Source organism: Aedes aegypti, chromosome 1 (assembly GCF_002204515.2).
Source record: "Aedes aegypti strain LVP_AGWG chromosome 1, AaegL5.0 Primary Assembly, whole genome shotgun sequence".
Taxonomy (NCBI): domain Eukaryota; kingdom Metazoa; phylum Arthropoda; class Insecta; order Diptera; family Culicidae; genus Aedes; species Aedes aegypti.
The window spans coordinates 159025157-159046034 of NC_035107.1; the positions used below are offsets into that span (position 1 = coordinate 159025157).

At 37.7% G+C, this 20878-nt stretch overlaps 1 protein-coding gene across 1 annotated transcript; it reads left to right on the forward strand.

The window, feature by feature from the left end:
• Positions 1–1333: 1333 nt before the first annotated feature.
• LOC5564415 (glycine dehydrogenase (decarboxylating), mitochondrial) lies at positions 1334–17881 on the forward strand. The gene is given in 6 exon segments (XM_001648711.2): positions 1334–2212; positions 2442–2520; positions 14969–16002; positions 16004–17095; positions 17163–17627; positions 17688–17881. Coding segments are annotated over 6 exon segments (3018 nt in total). The 5' UTR covers positions 1334–1978; the 3' UTR covers positions 17802–17881.
• The last annotated feature ends 2997 nt before the right edge of the window (positions 17882–20878 follow it).

Sequence of the window (20878 nt, forward strand, 5' to 3'; positions counted from 1 at the left end):
ATTGCATACATAGGGGCCCAGAGAGTTCTAGCGGTAAACGCGCAGCTATTCAGCTAGACTAACCTGAGAATCGTGGCTTCTAATCCCACCAATCGAGGGTCTTTTGGTAAAGTTAATTTTCTCGACTTGCAAGAGCATAAAGTATCATCGTACCTGCCAGACAATATACACATGCAAAAATGGTCAATCGGCATAGAAAGTCCTTAGTTAATAACTCCGGAAGTGGAGTCCTTAGTTAATAACTCCGGAACACCTGCCTGCTCAGAAGCAAGCTTTGTCCCAGTTGGGACGTAACGCCAGAAATAATAATAATAAGAAGAAGAATATTGGAGCTAGTTTTTCGTTTCTTCTCGGGACGGGATGCAATTAATGGCTACTGCGATTACAATGCACGTAGTAGCGTATTACAGGATTATTATTATTTAGTTAGAATTGCACTCCGTACACCTTCAAACGCGTTGAAAGTGGTCTATCGCAAGTTTTCACAAAATAATTTGTACCCTACTTGAAAGCTCTTGTTTTTAGCTTTCGAATGAACTTATTCTCATTGCGGGCATTCGCGGGCTACTAATGTCTTAGGGTACTTTTATAAAAAATAATAAATTTTTTGGACAATTTTAACTTTAATTCACTCTGTATGAATATAATGAAAATTTTTATTCAACTCAGGTGTGTTTTATGTATATACAAACAACTTCTCTGAAGATACCATTGCGGCTTGAGCTCTCTTTAAATTCATTAATAGCTTGTGAAAAATGGATCGTGAATATAAATTTTCTTGAAAAATCATGTCCACGGTCCACTCAAGGAGCTGTAAAAAATTCAAACTCCAATGAATTTGCTTCAAACTTTGGATTTGAACAACAGAAGTGTTGAGGAAGTCTGGAAAAATATTACTGTTCGGATAAAACAACTTTGATTTTTGAGGTTTTGGCCGCCCTCGGACCATAGAAGAGTGCATGGTGACGTCACGAAAAATTCTCCTTCTCTGTCCCTCTTTCATCACGCTCAAATGACTATCCTGCTCTTTGACACTCACTGCTGGAATTGTTTAGATTTTTTTTATATGGAGTTGACATTCACTGCTGGAATTGTTGACATTTTTTTTATATGGAGTTTCGAGGTTAGGTCAAGCGTGCAACGATCTATTGTGCACAGGTCTAAAAAACTAGACAAATGTTCCCGCTCAGATTTGATTGATAGATCTCTCGCTTTTGAAACAATCGACATAATCAATGTAAAGCATTGTGGGTTCCGTGGCCAAGCGGTTAGTGTCGTCAGGAAGTAAAGCGCATCGTGTTATGGAGTGTGGGTTAGATTCCCACTTCAATCATTCAAACTTTTCGTTAGGAATGTTGTGTGTCTTTTTGAATGTATGACGAATGTTTCAATGTGGCTTACGTCACTTTGTATGATTATGACAGATCAAACCTTTTAAAAGCTTTTTTCGTACTTCCAAAATTTTGTGTGAAATCCGACCAATATGTACATCATTCCACCCAGCACGTACAGATACCAAGTTACAACAACAGAATTATTTCTAAAATATAACTAAACAAGAAACCAGTAATAGACTAATTTAATATGAAGATCATTTTCAAATAAAGATACCTAGCATATTGATACTGATCGTGTATGTAACCGTCTACGATCAGTTGATGGAAGAAATGAATGAGTAAAGTAAAATCCGTCTTCTCAGTATAATCAGTTAGACATAACGATGTCATCTTCTAGCAAGGTCGCTGCAGCATCTGTGTGGTACTGATAAGCAGTCTTTAAAATTGAGTGATCGATCCTTACCATGCTTCAGTGCTGCGTGAGTCGTCTTACTGATCGGGAGTTTGAAAGTAGTGCAAGTGAACGTCTTGTGATTGACGTTGAAAAAAATCAAAGTGCTTGGAATATGAAGTGTAGATTTTCGAACTGACATCACAATATATTACAACTACCTGAAATTGTCTTAAATAAGCACGACAAAATGCAGCGTGTACTTGGAAACAAATCTATCCAAAACTTTGGGCTCCAGGCAATGGCCAATAGGCAACGATCATTGTTGGCCGTTCTGGTGAACCAGACAAATTGCAACAAACAGCTAAAACGCCATCTGGCGACTGTAGAGGAAGTGTTCCCCAATAAACCGGACTTCGCCTCACGCCACATTGGACCCCGAAAAACTGATGTCGTTACCATGCTGAACTCGATCGGTTTTAAGGTAATTAAAGAAAAAGTTTACGTTCAGCAAACCCCTAGGCCCTAGTTTCCGCTGATAAGGCTAGAACAACGTGGAAGCTATCAGTCAGCAGTGAACACATGATTCGAATTAATAACAAAAACATGGCAATACTTTAATCAATTGCTAAAAGAAACGGAAAGTGAAATTCCTTCTTTTGGTGTTTTGTAGTAATCGAAATGATACTTTGCTTGTATCCATGTTTTTGCAGTCCTTGGACGAACTCTCCGAAAAGGCAGTACCGGCTGCAATCAAGTTCAACAGAATATTGAACATCGAAGATCCTTTGAGTAAGTATTAGTTATAAGAAATCATACATCAAATGACCTGTCGACTATTTGTTCATACCTGTTATACCCATTATGTAATGTCATGAAAGCGATTCATGAATGTGATTTAGGAGTATGGGTTCGATTCCCGACTGGTTTTCCCTTCAATGAGCAAATCGTTCACTGGAACAACGTTTAAAACAATGTGAACATATCTATCAATTTTATTGATTTTTTATAGATCATCGTCTATAATCACGGATTCGAATTTTATTTCACATTTTGATATTATAAGGCCCCTAGCTTCAATGGTGTATTTTTATATGTATTCTAGTCGGCTAGTTAATGATTGAAAGTGAAGCTGATAGGATTGAAAATCGCTTCTTGGGATATTTGAAATGTAACAGGGACATGATCTGAATCAAAATCAGCGTGAGTAACTAGTTGGCAACAAAAGTGACTAGAGTCGGTTAAGACCAAATCAAATCTAAAAGGGTTTCTGGCAGAGAAGAAACAGGTAGGGCTATCAGGGTATTGAATTAAGAAATATCTCGCAGAGCATTCATCAAATAAAATTTTGCCGTAAGAATTGCTTTGCGAATTATTCCACGAGCGATGTTTGGCACGAAAGTCACCAATGACAGTTTCCTTTACTTGGGTGGTCCATTAATTACGTAAGCTAATTTTGACGATTTTTTGAGGTTTTCTCCTTTTCTCACTATAGTTATTTATAACATAAAATAACGTAACTACTGAAGAGATTTTTTTCAATAACAAGAGTCATGTACGGTGATTCAGAAGATTTTTCCTTATGTAGACCTTTATTTTATTTTATTTTTATTATCATCTAAAATATTGGTTGGGGAGTGGGGGTGGTTAGTCTGGACGATTGTGAAGGAGGCTAAGCCCCCCGGTCTCCCCGGTCCTTCATGTTCCTACGCCAATGCCCATAACCCCTTACGTACAGCCCCTTATTACGAATCATTTTATGCTAGTCAGTTTGAAGCATAAGAACTTGCTGCCCAGTGCATTGAAAAAGCAAATTAGCAGCTATAGCCATATATTCCATATATGGAAGCTGTGTTTCAACAGAACCACCCAAGGTCTTAGAAACTTTGGTTTTAAATGTCGAATAAAGTTTATGTTTTATACCCCTATAAATGATGATAGCAATTTTACCAAATGCTCCTTCCATACAATCATTAAGTATCATCGTACCTGCCACACGATATATGAATGCGAAAATGGCAACTTAAGGCCGCACGGGACGTCATTATAATCATCCTATCCATTTGAAGAAGCAGATCTCAAGTACCACTCCATATATGGATGTGAAAAATTTATCACTATATTCTATATATGTGGTGCACAATCGATTAAATTTTCAGCTTCATCGGTTCACTAAAACTCGAGATTTGCTTCGGCAAAGTTTTGATGATAATTGTTAGAGTGAGACAAAAGATAGGGAAAATAACACGGTCTCCCGTGTCCCCTTAAGCAAAGAAAGCTCTCATTTAATAACTGTGGAAGTGCTCTAAGAACAATAAGCTGAGAAGCAGGCTCCGTCCCAGTGAGGACGTAATGCCAACAAGAAGTAGATGGTAAGCGCAAAATGTATGTCTCTTCTTTTCAAGTTGTTTGAAAAGTAGTTCGCGATGTTAAGGGTTTCCGACAAAACGTAGCACGCTATGTCTGAACCAGACGATTATAATAATCGAATGTAGGGGAAGACGGGGTAAGACCGCCCGCCTAAGCAATTCATATGTCAAAATCAAGAATCAATAAATCATTTTTCTGCGCAGCATGTCCTTTTTTAAAGACTTAGGCATGATCAAAAATTATCACAGGTGTTGTATTCGTAAAAAAATATTTATTTCTTGAAGCTTGAAAAAGTGATGTCTTATCACGATTATTTTTATCGACGGGGTAAAACCGCCCACCCACGGGGTAAAAGCGACCACTACGATTTTCGTACAAATTTGAGAAAGAATATATCAGTTCGCTGTGATTCTGAAAAGTATAATGTTTTATGAATTTTACATTGATTAACGTGGGTATTGAATAATTTTTAGGGTTAATTAATTCAAAAAACTTATATATACCCTTAAGACACCAATATTTTCGAAAAATTTGCGGATTTGGCTTGACATTTTAACAAAATTGATTTAATTTTACTTGAAAAGTAAGATACAACGCAGTTACAACTTCAAAAATGGTTCAGACATTTAATTTGGTATAAATTAGGGTTGACGGTCTTACCCCATCAACAGTGGTCCGTTTTACCCCTCTTGCGTTATTTTCAGAACTATGGCCTTATTTCGAAGCTAAATATTTACCATTCATTTTTCACTTCACTAATGCATATTTCACATTGCTGTTCAAGCATGGACGGGTAATTTGTAATGTTTTTACAAAAAAATCCTTTCCGAAATCCTTAAGTGAGCATCTGTTAAATTTAGATCAAATTCAATATCGACAAACAGAAACTTTGTTTTTGATATTAGTTATGGAAAATTTCATGAAAATATCACCCTAAATGCTCCAGAATGACAAGAATCTTGTTTTTATGCAAAGTGCTTGATGAACTTTCAAGAAAACCGCCATTTTCATGCCAAACTGAAGGTGGTTCGTCTTACCCCGGCGGGCGCTCTTACCCCGTCTTCCCCTACATTGGGTTTCTTCTCGCTAATGTTGAGTATTTGGGTTATATTTTCATAATCGGAAGGTTTTCAAATATTCCATCGGTGAAATTTTCATTTTTCCACTTTTTAGCTGTTATGAATATATATTATATTATGAAAATATTATGATTATATTATGAAAATATTATGATTATGAAAATATAGACCAAATTCTGATCTCTAGTGAGAAAAAAACCCGATGTACATTCGATTTTTATAATCGTCTGGTTCAGGCATAGCGTGCGTAGCAATCTCTTCACTTTGCATTTTAGAAGGAAACATTGATCCCACTAATTAAGCTGCAGAACTCTTGACCAAATCTAACAAACTCGGAAATGTTGACTACGATTGGTGGTACCCTTTGCTTCCGCACTTGAACCGAAGACGCATACGCCATAAACGTCTTGCTTAATTACACGATATAAAATCGACAAAACCGTTAAATTTCATGCTTCAATAATTTGCATTGTCACAGAAATCTACACGTTTGGTTTGAACAGGTTTAAAATTGATGGAATTGGGACTGATTCAATGTGACTTTTGCAGACAATACTTGAAATCAATCAATCTAAAATGTTAACACAAGCAGAGTGTTAAAAGCCACAACATGTCACTACAATTTGTCTCAGTTTTATTGATTGCAACCATGACAATCAAATCAGGGGCCTTCCTTTGCTGAGTGGTTAGAGTGCGCGGCTACAAAGCACAGCCATGCTGAAGGTGTCTGGGTTCGATTCCCGATCGGACCAGGATCTTTTCGTAATGGAAGGGTATCATCGTACCTGCCACAAGATATACGAATGCGAAAATTGCAAGCTTGGCAAAGAAAGCTCTCAGCTAGGTGAAAAGCACCAATTTTAGACCTAGCACTTATTTTCGACCCATTCATATGATTTCGGCCTACTTTGTATGAAAATCCGAAAATTGACAAAGAATTATTGTAGGTCGAAAATTTGTGCTTTTCCCCTAATAACTGTGGAAGTGCTCATAAGAACACCAAGCTGAGAAGCAGGTTCTGTCCCAGTGAGGACGTAATGCCAAGAAGAAAAAAACAATCAGCTCAGCTGCAGTGCTTCACTTATTCCTAGTTTCCCATGGGTTGTGCACATTCTTATCAAGCTTACATTGCGGGGGGTAACAAAATCCCTTGATCTTGTATGCGCTTGGTGTCAAAGTCCTTATGTAGTACATGGCAGACCAGTCAATCTGTATAAACTGACACTCTGCGTCATCTTCAGTTGTTCTGTTTATTTGATACTATTTGTTTCCGATTTGCTCACGTTGATAAGGCTGCTACAGCCTCAGGCATAACAACGCCATGTCATTCGGGACCAAAGCTACGTGGCGTCTGATTTGTTGAGATTTGCGGGGCCTGGCAGCTTGAATACGATGATGAAGTAAATACATTACAAAAATCGCAAATACCTTAATGTACAACCTTCATTCCATTCGTTTACTGATAATAGTTTATGAGTAAGAAAGGTTATCGGATCAGTGTTAACGTTTATTTTTCGTCACTAGCAAGCGTCGTGATTTTCGGTGGTTTAATGAGATCAAGTAGAAAAAATAGGGTAAGTTTCCAATTGTTAAACGCCCTATAAAAAAACAAGCTGGTCAACAATTGGCGAGATATGAGACCAATTTAGAAAAAAAAACAACAGACACGAACACCATCTTTAGCCATTTAGATGCACAGACTGTGTAATTTAGCACTAGACAACGGGCAATCATGCTCCAGTGGTACTGCCGAGAAACATTCCTGACGAAAAGTTTCAATGGCTGAAGCGGGAAGCGAACTCACACCCCATGACACGATGCACTTAAATGCCTAACGACACTAACCGCACGGCCACGAGGCCCACAATTGGCCAACCCATTAACAGTTCAGTAGTCGCGCTGTTGTATTGTGTACAACACAGATGGAAAAACCTCGCTTTTCGTACACAATAGCAGCGTAGTGGTTTTGACAGTGGCCAACCGCGCGACAACTGGAAGGTTAAAATTATTATAAATAACATATTGGTTAATATTTTTTCATTCTGAATACTGACACAAATACAAACACTCGATGTCAGGGATTGAATCCTGAGAAAATTGAGAGAATCTCTCACGTATCGCTCTCTGTAACTATCATAACATGCTGCACATTATGAGAGACTGTTTATCGTATACTGCTACAACTTTGATCAGATTGGGGGGATAGTAGTGCATGATAAAACCCAATGAGAATATATACTAAGGTGTGGAAGAAGAAGCAATGGCTATGTATTAGTAAAGAGAAAAAACGTAAACAAAAATAACTACGTCACTAATTTACTTGGCTTCTTATGGGAGCTCATTCGCTTGTAGTTGTGAAACATTTTGCACCGTACACGAATGTCACGCACACTAAATGTCTTTTCCACACCTCGGTATATATTCTCATTGGATAAAACCCCTCTAAATATGCACCAAACCTGGAGGACACTATTGCTATTGGAAGTTCGTGGATTGTTTATCGTGCCAGTAAAAAATAACACCTACCCCCAACGGTAAACAAGAGAGATAAATGGATTTTATCAACGCTCTCTCTTTGGGGCTCTTGTACGCTGCTTCAATTTATCAGACTTGTTACAACTTGCCATACATTGACGATCGTGGACCGCAACAGATGGGATGTTTTTCTTTGCTTGCTTTGATCGTGCTTCATACTCAAATGAGAGCGAATTCTGCAATGCTTGCTCGATGTGCATGCAAGACCTCTTCCAGAATGTTCCATATGGAGTACAGTCGGTCTCCTATAAGACGTAGCCACCCACTTTCGTTTTACCGCAATTTCTCAGCTGTTTTCAGTCGCATGAAGCTGATTTTTTGTTTGTAACTGAGGAACAATATGGACTTATTAGGGTGCAGAGTAAGGCGGTTCAAATTAAAAAAAAAAAAGTTTGAAAATCCAATCTCCCATATCTTCCCTTCCATGCTAACCATAAAAAAGAGTTCTGTGAAAATTTTCTCGACCTAATCGTCTGAAAGTTTACAATAAGAAGCACTTCAATACAATGCATATTGTAGCCAAACATGAGCTCAGTAGCTTAAAAAAAATACTGCCGATGTTTTCAGTGGCACAATCAATAGTATAGAGTAGAATACTAGTCAACGATGAAGCAGCTTCATTAGCATCATCTTCGTTTAGAATCTGGGTCCAATCTAAATTTCTAAGAAAGACATTTATTCCGCAAAAATCGGCCTTAGAAAAATCGTAGAAAACACTTGTTGCTTTATCAACGTAGTGAAGCTGAGGCGCTCTCTCCTCCATGGTAATAAAAAGTGGAGGATGATGCCGACAGTTGTTTACTAAAGGCGAAGGCGCACGCATGACAGAGCAAGCAATACACAAGTCTTCACTACACACCAAATTTTCGATCAATCTTCCAGCAATTTCGTTTGCTGAAACCAATCTAGCAATACACCATTTTACTGATGTACAGCATTTCTGAAATTGTTTACTGGAATTCAGCAATCTAACTTGCTGGATACTTGTCATCATCATCAGTTTTGCTGATTTTCAGTAATTCATACACACCAAATTTTCGATCAATCCAATCTTCCAGCAATTTCGTTTGCTGAAACCAATCCAGCAATACACCATTTTACTGATGTACAGCATTTCTGAAATTGTTTACTGGAATTCAGCAATCTAACTTGCTGGATACTTGTCATCATCATCAGTTTTGCTGATTTTCAGTAATTCATATAACACTTGATTGATAACCAGCAATCCATTTGAAATTTTGCTGTTAATCAGTAAACATAATTACTGAACTCGAATCAGCATTTATTACTGCCGAGGTAAGCAAACAGTTTTATCTGTCAAACGATAAATTTCAAACAAAAAAACCTTCCGTTCGTTTCGCTTACCACAACAGCATGGAGAGCAGCTCATATTTGTATGTATATTTTTCAAATCATCGTATTCGGTAAGTACTAAATGTTCAGTATGATATTGATTGTTTGATAAACATTAAAATGTTTTTTTTCTAGGCAGCGGCAACACCGTTACGATGCCTCTATGGACATCCATTTTCCCCCAAAGCGCAGAATATTGTGTTTATTGTTTTATGAAAATAAATGTTTATGAGGGGACGGACCTGGTGTAGTGGTTAGAACACACGCCTCTCACGCCGAGGACCTGGGATCGAATCCCATCCCCGAGATAGTCACTAAAAATTTCAGTGACGACTTCCTTCGGAAGGGAAGTAAAGCAGCAAATTTTAATTTGCTGAATCGTTTGCTGAATTTACAGCACAAAAAAAATCAGCAAAAATTTGCTGGTTTACGGCAATAAAAATTTGGTGCACACCAAATTTTTATTGCCGTAAACCAGCAAATTTTTGCTGATTTTTTTTGTGCTGTAAATTCAGCAAACGAATTAGCAAATTAAAATTTGCTGATCTGATCAGCAATACAAATTCTCATCCAAATGACAGCTAGTTTACTGATCATTCAGCAATGCAAATTTCAATTGCTGATTAATCAGCACTTGGTTATTTGTTATTCTGGTGGGATTTTCTGCTGTTTTACAGCAATTTCGGGTCGCCAGTTCCCGGTTGATGAACAATTTTAGGTAATATTCGTTAACGTTATCATAAAAACAATAGAAAATGTGAATGTCTTGCATGTCATAAACATTTTTATTATTTATTTATTTATCTTTATTAACGAGATTTTTAGCCCTGGGCTAGTTCATCTCGGGACCAACGGCTTTACTTCCCTTCCGAAGGAAGTCGTCACTGAAATTTTTAGTGACTATCTCGGGGATGGGATTCGATCCCAGGTCCTCGGCGTGAGAGGCGTGTGTTCTAACCACTACACCAGGTCCGTCCCCTCATAAACATTTATTTTCATAAAACAATAAACACAATATTCTGCGCTTTGGGGGAAAATGGATGTCCATAGAGGCATCGTAACGGTGTTGCCGCTGCCTAGAAAAAAAAAACATTTTAATGTTTATCAAACAATCAATATCATACTGAACATTTAGTACTTACCGAATACGATGATTTGAAAAATATACATACAAATATGAGCTGCTCTCCATGCTGTTGTGGTAAGCGAAACGAACGGAAGGTTTTTTTGTTTGAAATTTATCGTTTGACAGATAAAACTGTTTGCTTACCTCGGCAGTAATAAATGCTGATTCGAGTTCAGTAATTATGTTTACTGATTTACAGCAAAATTTCAAATGGATTGCTGGTTATCAATCAAGTGTTATATGAATTACTGAAAATCAGCAAAACTGATGATGATGACAAGTATCCAGCAAGTTAGATTGCTGAATTCCAGTAAACAATTTCAGAAATGCTGTACATCAGTAAAATGGTGTATTGCTGGATTGGTTTCAGCAAACGAAATTGCTGGAAGATTGATCGAAAATTTGGTGTGTACAGCACAAAAAAAATCAGCAAAAATTTGCTGGTTTACGGCAATAAAAATTTGGTGTGTAGCAAATACAGATCAAGTGATTGATTGTTCTCATTCAAGACAGAATTCAACTGCTTGATTCCGACAGTGCTGTAAGCATCCAGCAGCTCTCGCGTTGCCAGCGACATAGAAGAACACGTTGAACACGTACTTGACTGCAAAGTGCGTCCGGAAGACCCCTGCACCTGCACCATGATTGAGTAATAGGGTCCTAAAGCCCAATTTTAGTGCCAAACGTTTAAGTTTAGGCCAAAAACACATGTTTACTCAATTTTTAATGTTTTTTGTTTGTTTAAGCCCAAAAAACATTTGTTTTATATTTTTGTTGGATTTTGTCACACCCACTCCGGCTTTAACTCAAATTTTGGGTGTATTTTGTTTCCGTGTCCCTTAAGAAATGTCAGATAGGAACAACTCTAGTGTTAAAACTAAAACCCCCGTGATGTTTTTGTCGACTAAGCGAACTTCAAACATGATCAGAAGTGTCAAGGTTTATTTATGAACTCAATTTTTAAATTAAAATTTATATATGATATAGCCGTTATTTGAGCGGGAAAAATTGTAATTTGTAATTTTGTAATTTATTCATTCATTCAACGTAAGCCTGTTAGTTAAAAACTTTTGATCAGGTCAAGGAAAGGTTTAAAGGAAATTTAACGTAATCGGAAAAATTTGGTGTTGTCTAGAGAATTTAAAAGGGAATCAGTACAATTACAAGATTTCTCGAAAACTTATTCATACAGACTCAAGTCAAAAAAGTATACAAACTTACTTTATCGATCCTACGTGTTAAGCAGGCGGAAATCTATACGTACCGCTCTGTACCAACTCAACTTTTCACTTTTAGAACGTTTAATTTCCGGATTTACAAAACGACGAAAGTAACATTTTCAGCTTTCGCAACCTAACCACTACTTTCGCCGCCCCGCTGTATGGAGAGACAAAGTGACTTAACCACGAATCAAAACAAAACACTACTTGAGCCGATTTTACACTGGTAGAAGAACGTCGAAAGTAACTGAATGAAACGGCTTATCATTTTCTTATAATTATTTTTGTGGGAAATAATAGGCACTACCTAGTTTTTGAACGTGAGCTGAGTGTATGCAAAATTTGAGCGAAGTACACGGCAAAAAAATGTTAAAAAGGTGATTCATTTTAAAACAGTATTAGAAGATAGATTTTGATTTTTCCTAATTAATTCTCTCAAAACCGTATAAATGTTACTTACGTCGATTTGAAAAAGTAATCGAGATTTCTAGTTCCATAAATCTACGTGAAGTCTCTCTTAAACGCTGCAAGCGTCGATTGTTGCCTAAGGGCTAAAGGCAAATGGTTCCATGTTGAAGCTCCGCTGATAAATTGTTAAAGTGGTTGCAGTAACATGCTCTTTCGTGTTATTGAATAAAAACAAGATTTCATCAAACATTTTAGGACCCTATTCTAGATATGCTGCGGGAGGGAACGTCTTCAGATTAGGTAATGTTCTTATTTATTTCGTACTTGCCTGAGTCACAGACTGGAAGACCCCTTCAACCATCCCAAACATAGGGCTGAGACGACTGATGAGCGCTGGCTGGATGCTCTCGATTATGATGGATGACGAAGAGGCTTCCAAAGTGCTTGATGTAGTGCCTCTCAGGTATGGTGAATTAGGATCAGATTCTACGATGGTTATTTTGTCATTCATGACTAGTTCTGAAGACCGTTTCGTTTTTTGAGTTGGCTTCAAACGGACGAACAGAGATTCTTTTAAATGTAAATGTTCAATAAACCTCGTCAATGCTATTTATTAGTCATATTTTGATGACTTGAAAACGAGGAACAAATGCAGAATATAATCAAAGAATATCATGATCAATGCCTTTATTAATCATGAATTTGTTGAAAAATTCAACCATACAAGAATCATTCTTAGAAATTTTCGTCCCAATAGTAGAGTAAAGTGGGGCAAAAGTTCGAGTGGGGCAAGAGTTTCTTTTTAAGATTTCTAGCTCAATTCAAAACAAAACTTAGAAATGTCATGGTGGTTCGAATGCTATTCAAGTAAGAGACTTTCACTCCAAATTTCATAGAAATCGATAGAGATTTGAAAAAGTTATGGCTATTTGTTGTTTTTCGACGTAAATATTGTAATATTTGGTCAAACTTTCGATGCATGGAACCAAATTAAGCTGAAATATTTTTCAATATTTTATGTAAGGGCGTTTCTTGGTCTATCATAAGGATGCTTTAACGTGTATTAGTTTTTGCATAAATGCTTGGAAACAATTTTTGGCCCATAGCGGGGCAAAAGTTCGAATCTGCGGGGCAAAAGTTCGACCTATGTATAAACTCATGGAAAAAAAATCAAATTGCCTGAAATCCATATATTATCTTCAAATATAGCAAAATTTTCCTGATCGTGCGGAAAAAGTCACAAAAATTTTACATTTCCACTTAGTTTTGCGAAAAACTGCTATTTTTGGGTGTATTACAATTAACTCTGTTTTGGGCATTTTTTCGATGAAAATTTAGTGTGTATTTTTCGGCAAACAGAAGTTTACGACGTGTATAAAGTATGCCTGTCATAAAAGTATTGATATTTTGTGTTTTAGCCAACGAACTTTTGCCCCACACTAGATTCGAACTCTTGCCCCACCGGTGGGGCAAAAGTTCGTTTAGGACAATCCAATTTGAAACTGTTATAATTAAAAATGGGTTAATATTTTGACACAAGTTTGTTCAGCAAAATCATAGCCAATATGTTGAAGGTTCGCTGTATGGTATTTGTTTTGTTCCATCTGCTATTGTTTTCCTGGTAACTTTGATTATACCACTAAGGTCGAACTTTTGCCCCACCTTATTCTATCATTCAACTAAAACATTTTTTTAATCTTTCTAGAAATAGTTTTAATTTTCTATGTTTATGAATAAAGCTAATAATTTATATAGCAAACATGTCGCTACATCGGTCCTCTATAGTTTTATTTATCGCTATTTGTTTATGTGTTTATAGTTACAGTGACATCAAACGCTCTCACTAAATATGTGCTTGTGCCACTACATATGCCTATAGTAGCACTATTTCTAATTTGTGTTCTTATAGTAGCACTAGCTGCACGGTGTAGGCAAAATACAAATCAAAAGCGTATTTTTACAAAACTTTTATTTTTTACTTTAATGTGTAGATCTAATTCATCAATTATTTTGTTGAACAAAAAAATATATTCTTTTAGTAGTGCTACTAAAGGAACAATAGGTTTACTATAGGTGCAAGGGAGCTAAGATTTTAAGCTAAACTTTTTAATTTTGATCATTTTTTGAACACAATTGAGACGTGTATCAATGTTACTCAAATAAATAGCTCCTGACCTTCCTGTCAAAAAATATTTTGGAACGATTTATAGCCAAACGGCCTTAAAAAGCCACTAGTGCGACTATAGGGGACTGACTAATAAGGAAACACTGATCCTAACTAAAAAAATAATAGTGATATTGTACAGAAGGAGCTCGGGATTTCGCTTTTTACCATCTTCATTACATTACCCATAATATTTCTAGATTGATAATGGCGTCGGCCACGTGGTTTTGTCCATCAGGGGAGAGGAAGGAATGTTAATTAGATAGCAATTGTTACTAGAAAACCGGAAAATCTCCTGCATTTCCTACAGCTGTCAGAGTGTTTTGTTAGTGATGGATGAAGTATAGTAAAAATACCACTGTGGTTTGCAGTTAAGTCGATTTATTCAATTCTAGCGAAAGATAGAACTGATGATGTTTGATGTAATTTTCAAGGATGACGCAGAGGGATTAAGAAAGAGCGCTATTATTGAGAATGTTACAAATATGAAAAGAGGGCGGGCCTGGGGTTGAACCCATGATCGAGAGCTTGGGAAGCAGAATCGATAGTCATTGTCCTCATCTATAGTAAGATCAAGTAGAACATTAGACTACACAAACTACTGAAAGAAAATTTTAGATACTTCCAATCAAACTTTAACTAACATCAAAATTAACTATGAAGGAAGCAACTTGAAAAATTACCAAATAAATTTAGTTACACAACGAGAAGCTCTGACCCAATAGGTTCAAGTTTGGTCTAAATAGCAGCATCACCAGTCATGTATGAGTAAAATAATCTCATTTCATAATCATAACACTATGGCTTTGCACATAAAAAGCAGCATGAAATACATTGTAGGACTAACTTATGTATCACACATAGATTATAAAATACATTTTCATCTAAAGTGTACTTTGCTTAGTATTCACATTTTGTCCATTATTCATAAGACCTGGTTTTTTAACAAATCTCATTCAACGAAATTTGAATTTACTTATTGCAGATGAGCATGAGCTGATTGATCGCATCCGAGCCATAGCAAACAAAAACGAAGTATGGCGCTCGTACATTGGTATGGGCTATCACAACTGCCTAGTACCGCACCCAATTCTACGCAACATCTTTGAAAACCCTGGATGGACCACTCAGTATACCCCTTATCAGCCGGAAATCAGCCAGGGTAGACTAGAATCTCTACTCAATTTCCAAACGTTGGTAACCGAGCTTACCGGTCTTGAAATTGCCAACGCTTCGCTTCTGGATGAAGGTACAGCTGCCGCCGAAGCAATGAGTTTGTGTCACCGTTATAATAAACGTAGGAAGATTTTCATCTCTAAAAAATTACATCCACAAACAGTTGAAGTAGTCAGAACTCGTCTGGAAGCTTTCGGCATTGAAGTATTGGTAGGGTCCGTGAAAGACATAGATTTTGCAGATCATGAAATATCCGGTATTCTGTTGCAATACCCGGATACCTTCGGAGATGTTCAAGACTTCGAGCAAGTTTCAGCTGATTGCAAGAAGAATGGAACCCTTGTTGCTGTGGCTACGGATCTTTTAGCATTGACTCTTTTGAGACCGCCGGCAGAATTCGGTGCGGATATTGCTGTGGGATCAGCACAACGTTTTGGGGTGCCTTTGGGATACGGTGGACCCCACGCTGCCTTCTTTGCGTGTCGTCAAAAGCTCACCCGATTAATTCCTGGAAGAATGATTGGCGTCACCAGAGATATGGATGGTCAGGATGCTTATCGCTTGGCACTGCAAACTCGAGAACAGCATATTCGAAGAGATAAAGCTACCAGTAATATTTGTACAGCTCAAGCCCTTCTAGCAAATATGGCCGCCATGTATGCAATTTATCACGGTCCTGAGGGATTGAAAAATATTTCTAACAGGATTCACAACTATGCTTTAACCTTAAATGCAGGATTGATTAAAGCCGGTCACGAACAACTGAACAAAGCCTTTTTTGATACCCTACACGTTATTCCTCATGGAATGAGTACTACTGAGGTCAAAGCAAGAGCGGAAAGCGAAAAAGATCAATTTGCGTTATTTCAGCGATGATTCCATTGGTGTTTCAATGGACGAAACAGTCAAAACAACTGACATTGCCGATCTTTTGTGGGTATTCAATTGTCCAAATGTGGAGACAACTCTGGCAGATCCATTAGCAACTGCCTTGTCAGTTCACAAAACGCAATTCAAACGAACTTCACCTTTCCTAACTCATCCAATCTTCAATAAACACCACAGCGAGTCCCGAATGGTTCGCTACATGAAGCAGCTCGAGAACAAAGATATCTCACTAGTGCATTCAATGATCCCATTGGGATCATGTACAATGAAGCTCAACTCAACAACCGAAATGATACCCTGTTCGTTCCGCCACTTCACAGAACTTCATCCCTTTGCTCCGATTGAGCAAGCTAAAGGCTACAAGCAAATGTTTGATGAGTTAGAGAAGGATCTTTGTGAAATTACGGGTTATGACAAAATATCGTTCCAACCAAACAGCGGAGCACAAGGAGAATATGCTGGTCTTAGAGCCATTCGAAGTTACCATGAGTCACGAGGGGAAGCCAATAGAACAATTTGTTTGATTCCAATAAGCGCCCATGGAACAAATCCTGCCTCAGCTCAAATGGCTGGAATGCGTGTAGAAGCCATTCGGGTAAACGCTAACAATGGAACGATAGATACTGTCCACTTGAAGGAAAAGGTCGAAGAACATTCCAAGAATCTTTCTTGCTTAATGATAACTTATCCATCAACTAATGGCATTTTCGAGGACAACGTTGTAGATGTCTGCGAACTTGTCCATAAGCATGGTGGTCAGGTATATTTGGATGGAGCCAACATGAACGCCCAAGTAGGATTGTGTCGCCCTGGAGATTTTGGAAGCGATGTTTCTCATTTGAATCTGCACAAAACATTCTGTATTCCTCATGGAGGTGGAGGTCCGGGTATGGGACCAATTGGCGTGAAAGCCCACCTGTCCCCATTTTTGCCTACCCACCCAGTTATTGATCCCCTGGAAGGATGTGAAAACAAAAGTTTCGGTGTTGTGAGTGCCGGGCCTTATGGGAGCTCATCTATTTTACCAATATCATGGTCATACATCAAGGTAAAACTTCAAACGACTTTCAAATGCCTTAGTTATAAAAATATCATATTCGTTTAATGTATTTCAGTTGATGGGTGGACGCGGCTTACGTCGGGCAACACAAGTTGCCATTCTGAATGCCAACTACATGTCGAAACGTTTAGAGAATCATTTCAAAACACTTTATACTGATCCGAACACCGGTCTTGTAGCCCATGAATTCATTATGGATGTTCGTGACTTCAAGAAGACCGCCAACATTGAAGCTGTAGATATCGCAAAACGTTTGATGGACTATGGGTTCCACGCTCCTACAATGTCTTGGCCCGTTGCGGGTACGCTGATGGTGGAACCTACCGAATCCGAGGATAAGGAAGAATTGGATCGTTTTTGTGAAGCAATGATTTCAATTCGAAAAGAAATTCAAGACATTGAGGAAGGTCGCATGGATATAAGAGTCAATCCGCTAAAGATGGCACCACATACTCAGAAGCAGACTATTTCTTCCGAATGGAATCGTCCTTATCCGAGAGAACAAGGGGCGTTCCCAGCGGTATGTCGCCTTGCCACTTAGTTAAACTAGATCAGTCTCATTTATTCAACTTTTTTACAGCCATTTGTCAAGCCAGAGACCAAAGTTTGGCCAACTGTCGGACGTATTGACGACCTCTACGGTGACAAACATCTAGTTTGTACTTGCCCTCCTATGGTTCCCGACTATGAATAAATGGAAAACCGTATTTCTGTTATTCCCACATTGTAACAAGTATCGTTGAATCGTTTAATAAATCGTAAATTAATTCGAAACAGTGTTACAATACCAAGAAAACAAAATGCCGATTCAAGTTTAAATTTAAAATCTAGGAGTCGACCGGAGGAGGAGATTCTAGGAGTTGACACACTGCGACACAATATCATCTGCTTTGGATTATTTTTATGATATTTTGATACATTAAGCACGAGCATTGATGACAGTACAATTCGTAGTTGCTACCTCGTGAATGACCAGAATGTAGCTCGGGAGTAGCCTAACATCATCAATGTACATTTTCGAATAAACCATTTTCGAGATTACTGCATCTCCATGTTATATGAAGGAGTTGTTGTTAGTGGGTCGAAGTCCACACATTTCTATTTATTCAAAATTATTCAAGTTGCGGAAACAAAATCTTCCGTGTTTTAAGAGCTGAATAAAATGGAAGATTTTGCTTCCGCAACTTGAACAATTTTGAATAAATAGAAATGTGTGGACTTCTCATGAATCTTATTCCGGCCCCTCATTTCTTTAGCTTCATGTTCCGGGCACTTTGGTCGAATTCCGGACAAATCATGAAAATCATAAATCAAAAAGTCATATCATCAACTGATATACATAGTCAAGACGTGGGCATTATAAAATTTCATAGATATCTATGGAATATGCTTATTAAAACGAGCCTTGAAAGTGAAATCTTTTGAATGACAAAAAATCAAAAATCAATTAAAAAGTCATCGGTCTCTGAAGATCTGAAGAAAACATGAATCGTATAATACGCCGACACTTTTAGTGTTGAGACATTAAAAAGTTAGCATAATAATGAAAAAATAAATAAACTAATAAAATAAATAAAATATATTCGCCGATCGATTATCCATCCTCGACTAAGACGCGGTGTCTTACTGGTCTAACTGAATAGTTGCGCGTTTACCGCTATGGATTTCTGACATTTTCAATATTGTTGGACAATTTTATTGATATTTAGTGCTTATGTTTAATTTTGCATTGACATCCTTCGATATTGTTGTTGCCTATAATCTATTTAGAAATTTTCTTTAGAAATTTTCTGTTATATTAGTGCGAATTCTTATTTTTTCGCGTGAATATGTTAGAGCTACAAATTACAGTCGATACTTACAAATGACCAATCGACATTGGCGTAGCTAGGATTTTTTTCTGGAGGGGGCCTAGGGGGGGCCTAGCAAATACTTGTTTTCGTATCATATTCGTATTGATTTCATATGATTGCATCCCGTTTGGCATAAGGCCGTTTGGCATTTTATAGCAAAAAAAATGTTAGGTTCTCAACAAGCGTGGTGTTCGTTCAGAGATTTTCCTAGCTATGGATGTCAAACATTGTTGTGACATTAGAAAACATAACTAAATAAAACTCGTGACGGGTCTGGTGAAAGATGTTTTCGAAATAATAATTATATCTACAACCCTGAACATAGATTATCTTTGAGCTTGTTGTGATATACATATTTGAAAATAGTAAATTGTCAAAGAAAGTTCGCAGTTAATAATAAAGTGAAAGCTCATAGAACATTTTTGCTTGATCGCAAGCTCTGTCCCAGTTGGGACGTAACATTTGATGGAACTTACTTGGTAAAAGAAGGGAAAATTCATTTGCAAAACATTGAAAGCTCTAATCTGTAACATTTGACAAATGTTCCAACAGGGAAAATCTGTTTCGGTTATTTTTATTTTGCACTTTATTCTGATTGTAAAAAAAAAAAAAAAGAAAAAATATGTATATATATAATTGTAAATTTCATGACCAATATTAAACACCATAATAAAAAAATCAAGGGAGGTACTAGCATAGTAGATCCACTGATAGGGCTTTAGGGTAACTCAGTGTTGCCACTGTTCGAAAGTGCCTGAGCGGCGGAAGCTCATTTGCCGAGGCGAACAAGCTTGTAGCCGATTCGCGCAAGACAATGGGATAAACGTCGCACAATAGAACCCCAACTACCTGGAGGGGTATAAAATGAGCTCGCACCCTAGAGCAGCTCTCTTTTGGTGAACATCCTGGGCAGTGAAGAAGACTGGTGCAAGTATTGTAATCTAAAGTGATAAACCCTAAGTGAACGAGAAGTGCTACAATCCGGACAGTGATTTTGTGGGTAGCAATTATATCACCCATCCGGTCTGTTTTTCGAGAAAACTGGACCCCCTTATTGCCACGTTGGGGCCAGTCATAGTGAAATCCGGTGTGTAAGTGTGAATCGAGAAAACGAACTGTCCGTGAAAGTTAAGGGCAAAGTTCGCGAACGAGAAGATACGAGTGCAGTGAATAGTCTCTCCCGGGTGCGTTGAGCCGGTCGTAACGTCACGAAACGACCGTGGCCATTTGTTTTACACGGCCAAGCACTTCGTTCCACGTTTTGGAACGAAACCCCAGCCCTGGTACGGGTGAAGCGCTCCAGAAAGATCCGGCAGTCATCGGTTCCAGCCTTCAAGGTCAAGGTAACTCGAGCAGTGAGCTAGGCGAAGAATAATCAAAATCAGATTAAATTACCCCCCCCCCCCCCAGAAGATTGAATAGAGTTAGATTGTATTTTAAATTGAAAAGCTTGGTGTTTAGAATTTGTGAAACCGAAAGAAAGATTTGCAGGTTGAGAACGATCGAGGTCTGTTACGGTGAGTATTCCCCAAACACGTGTGCCGACCCTGAGAGGCAAAAATACAGGTGAGCTAGCTCGGGACGTGAGGACGTCCATGCCATAGACGCGTGGGCGTCATCGGTAGTAACAAATCCAAAGTTCTATTATTGCAGCAAAATGCAAAAATAGCGTTTATACGAGAGCAGATTATTTTTCGTTTAAAATGTTTAAGGTCTAAACGCAAAAAAATCTTCTCACAGCATAACTCAAATATACAACACATTTGTTAAAAAAAATGTTTGTGGCAAAACTTTCGAACGATTCGATAGTAGGTAATTGTAGTTTTGGAAATGTACGTCAAAAACATTGTCTATTATCAAAAAAAAAGAAAAATTTGTGATTGGAATAATATTTTTCCAGCATACCTCGAAATCATCA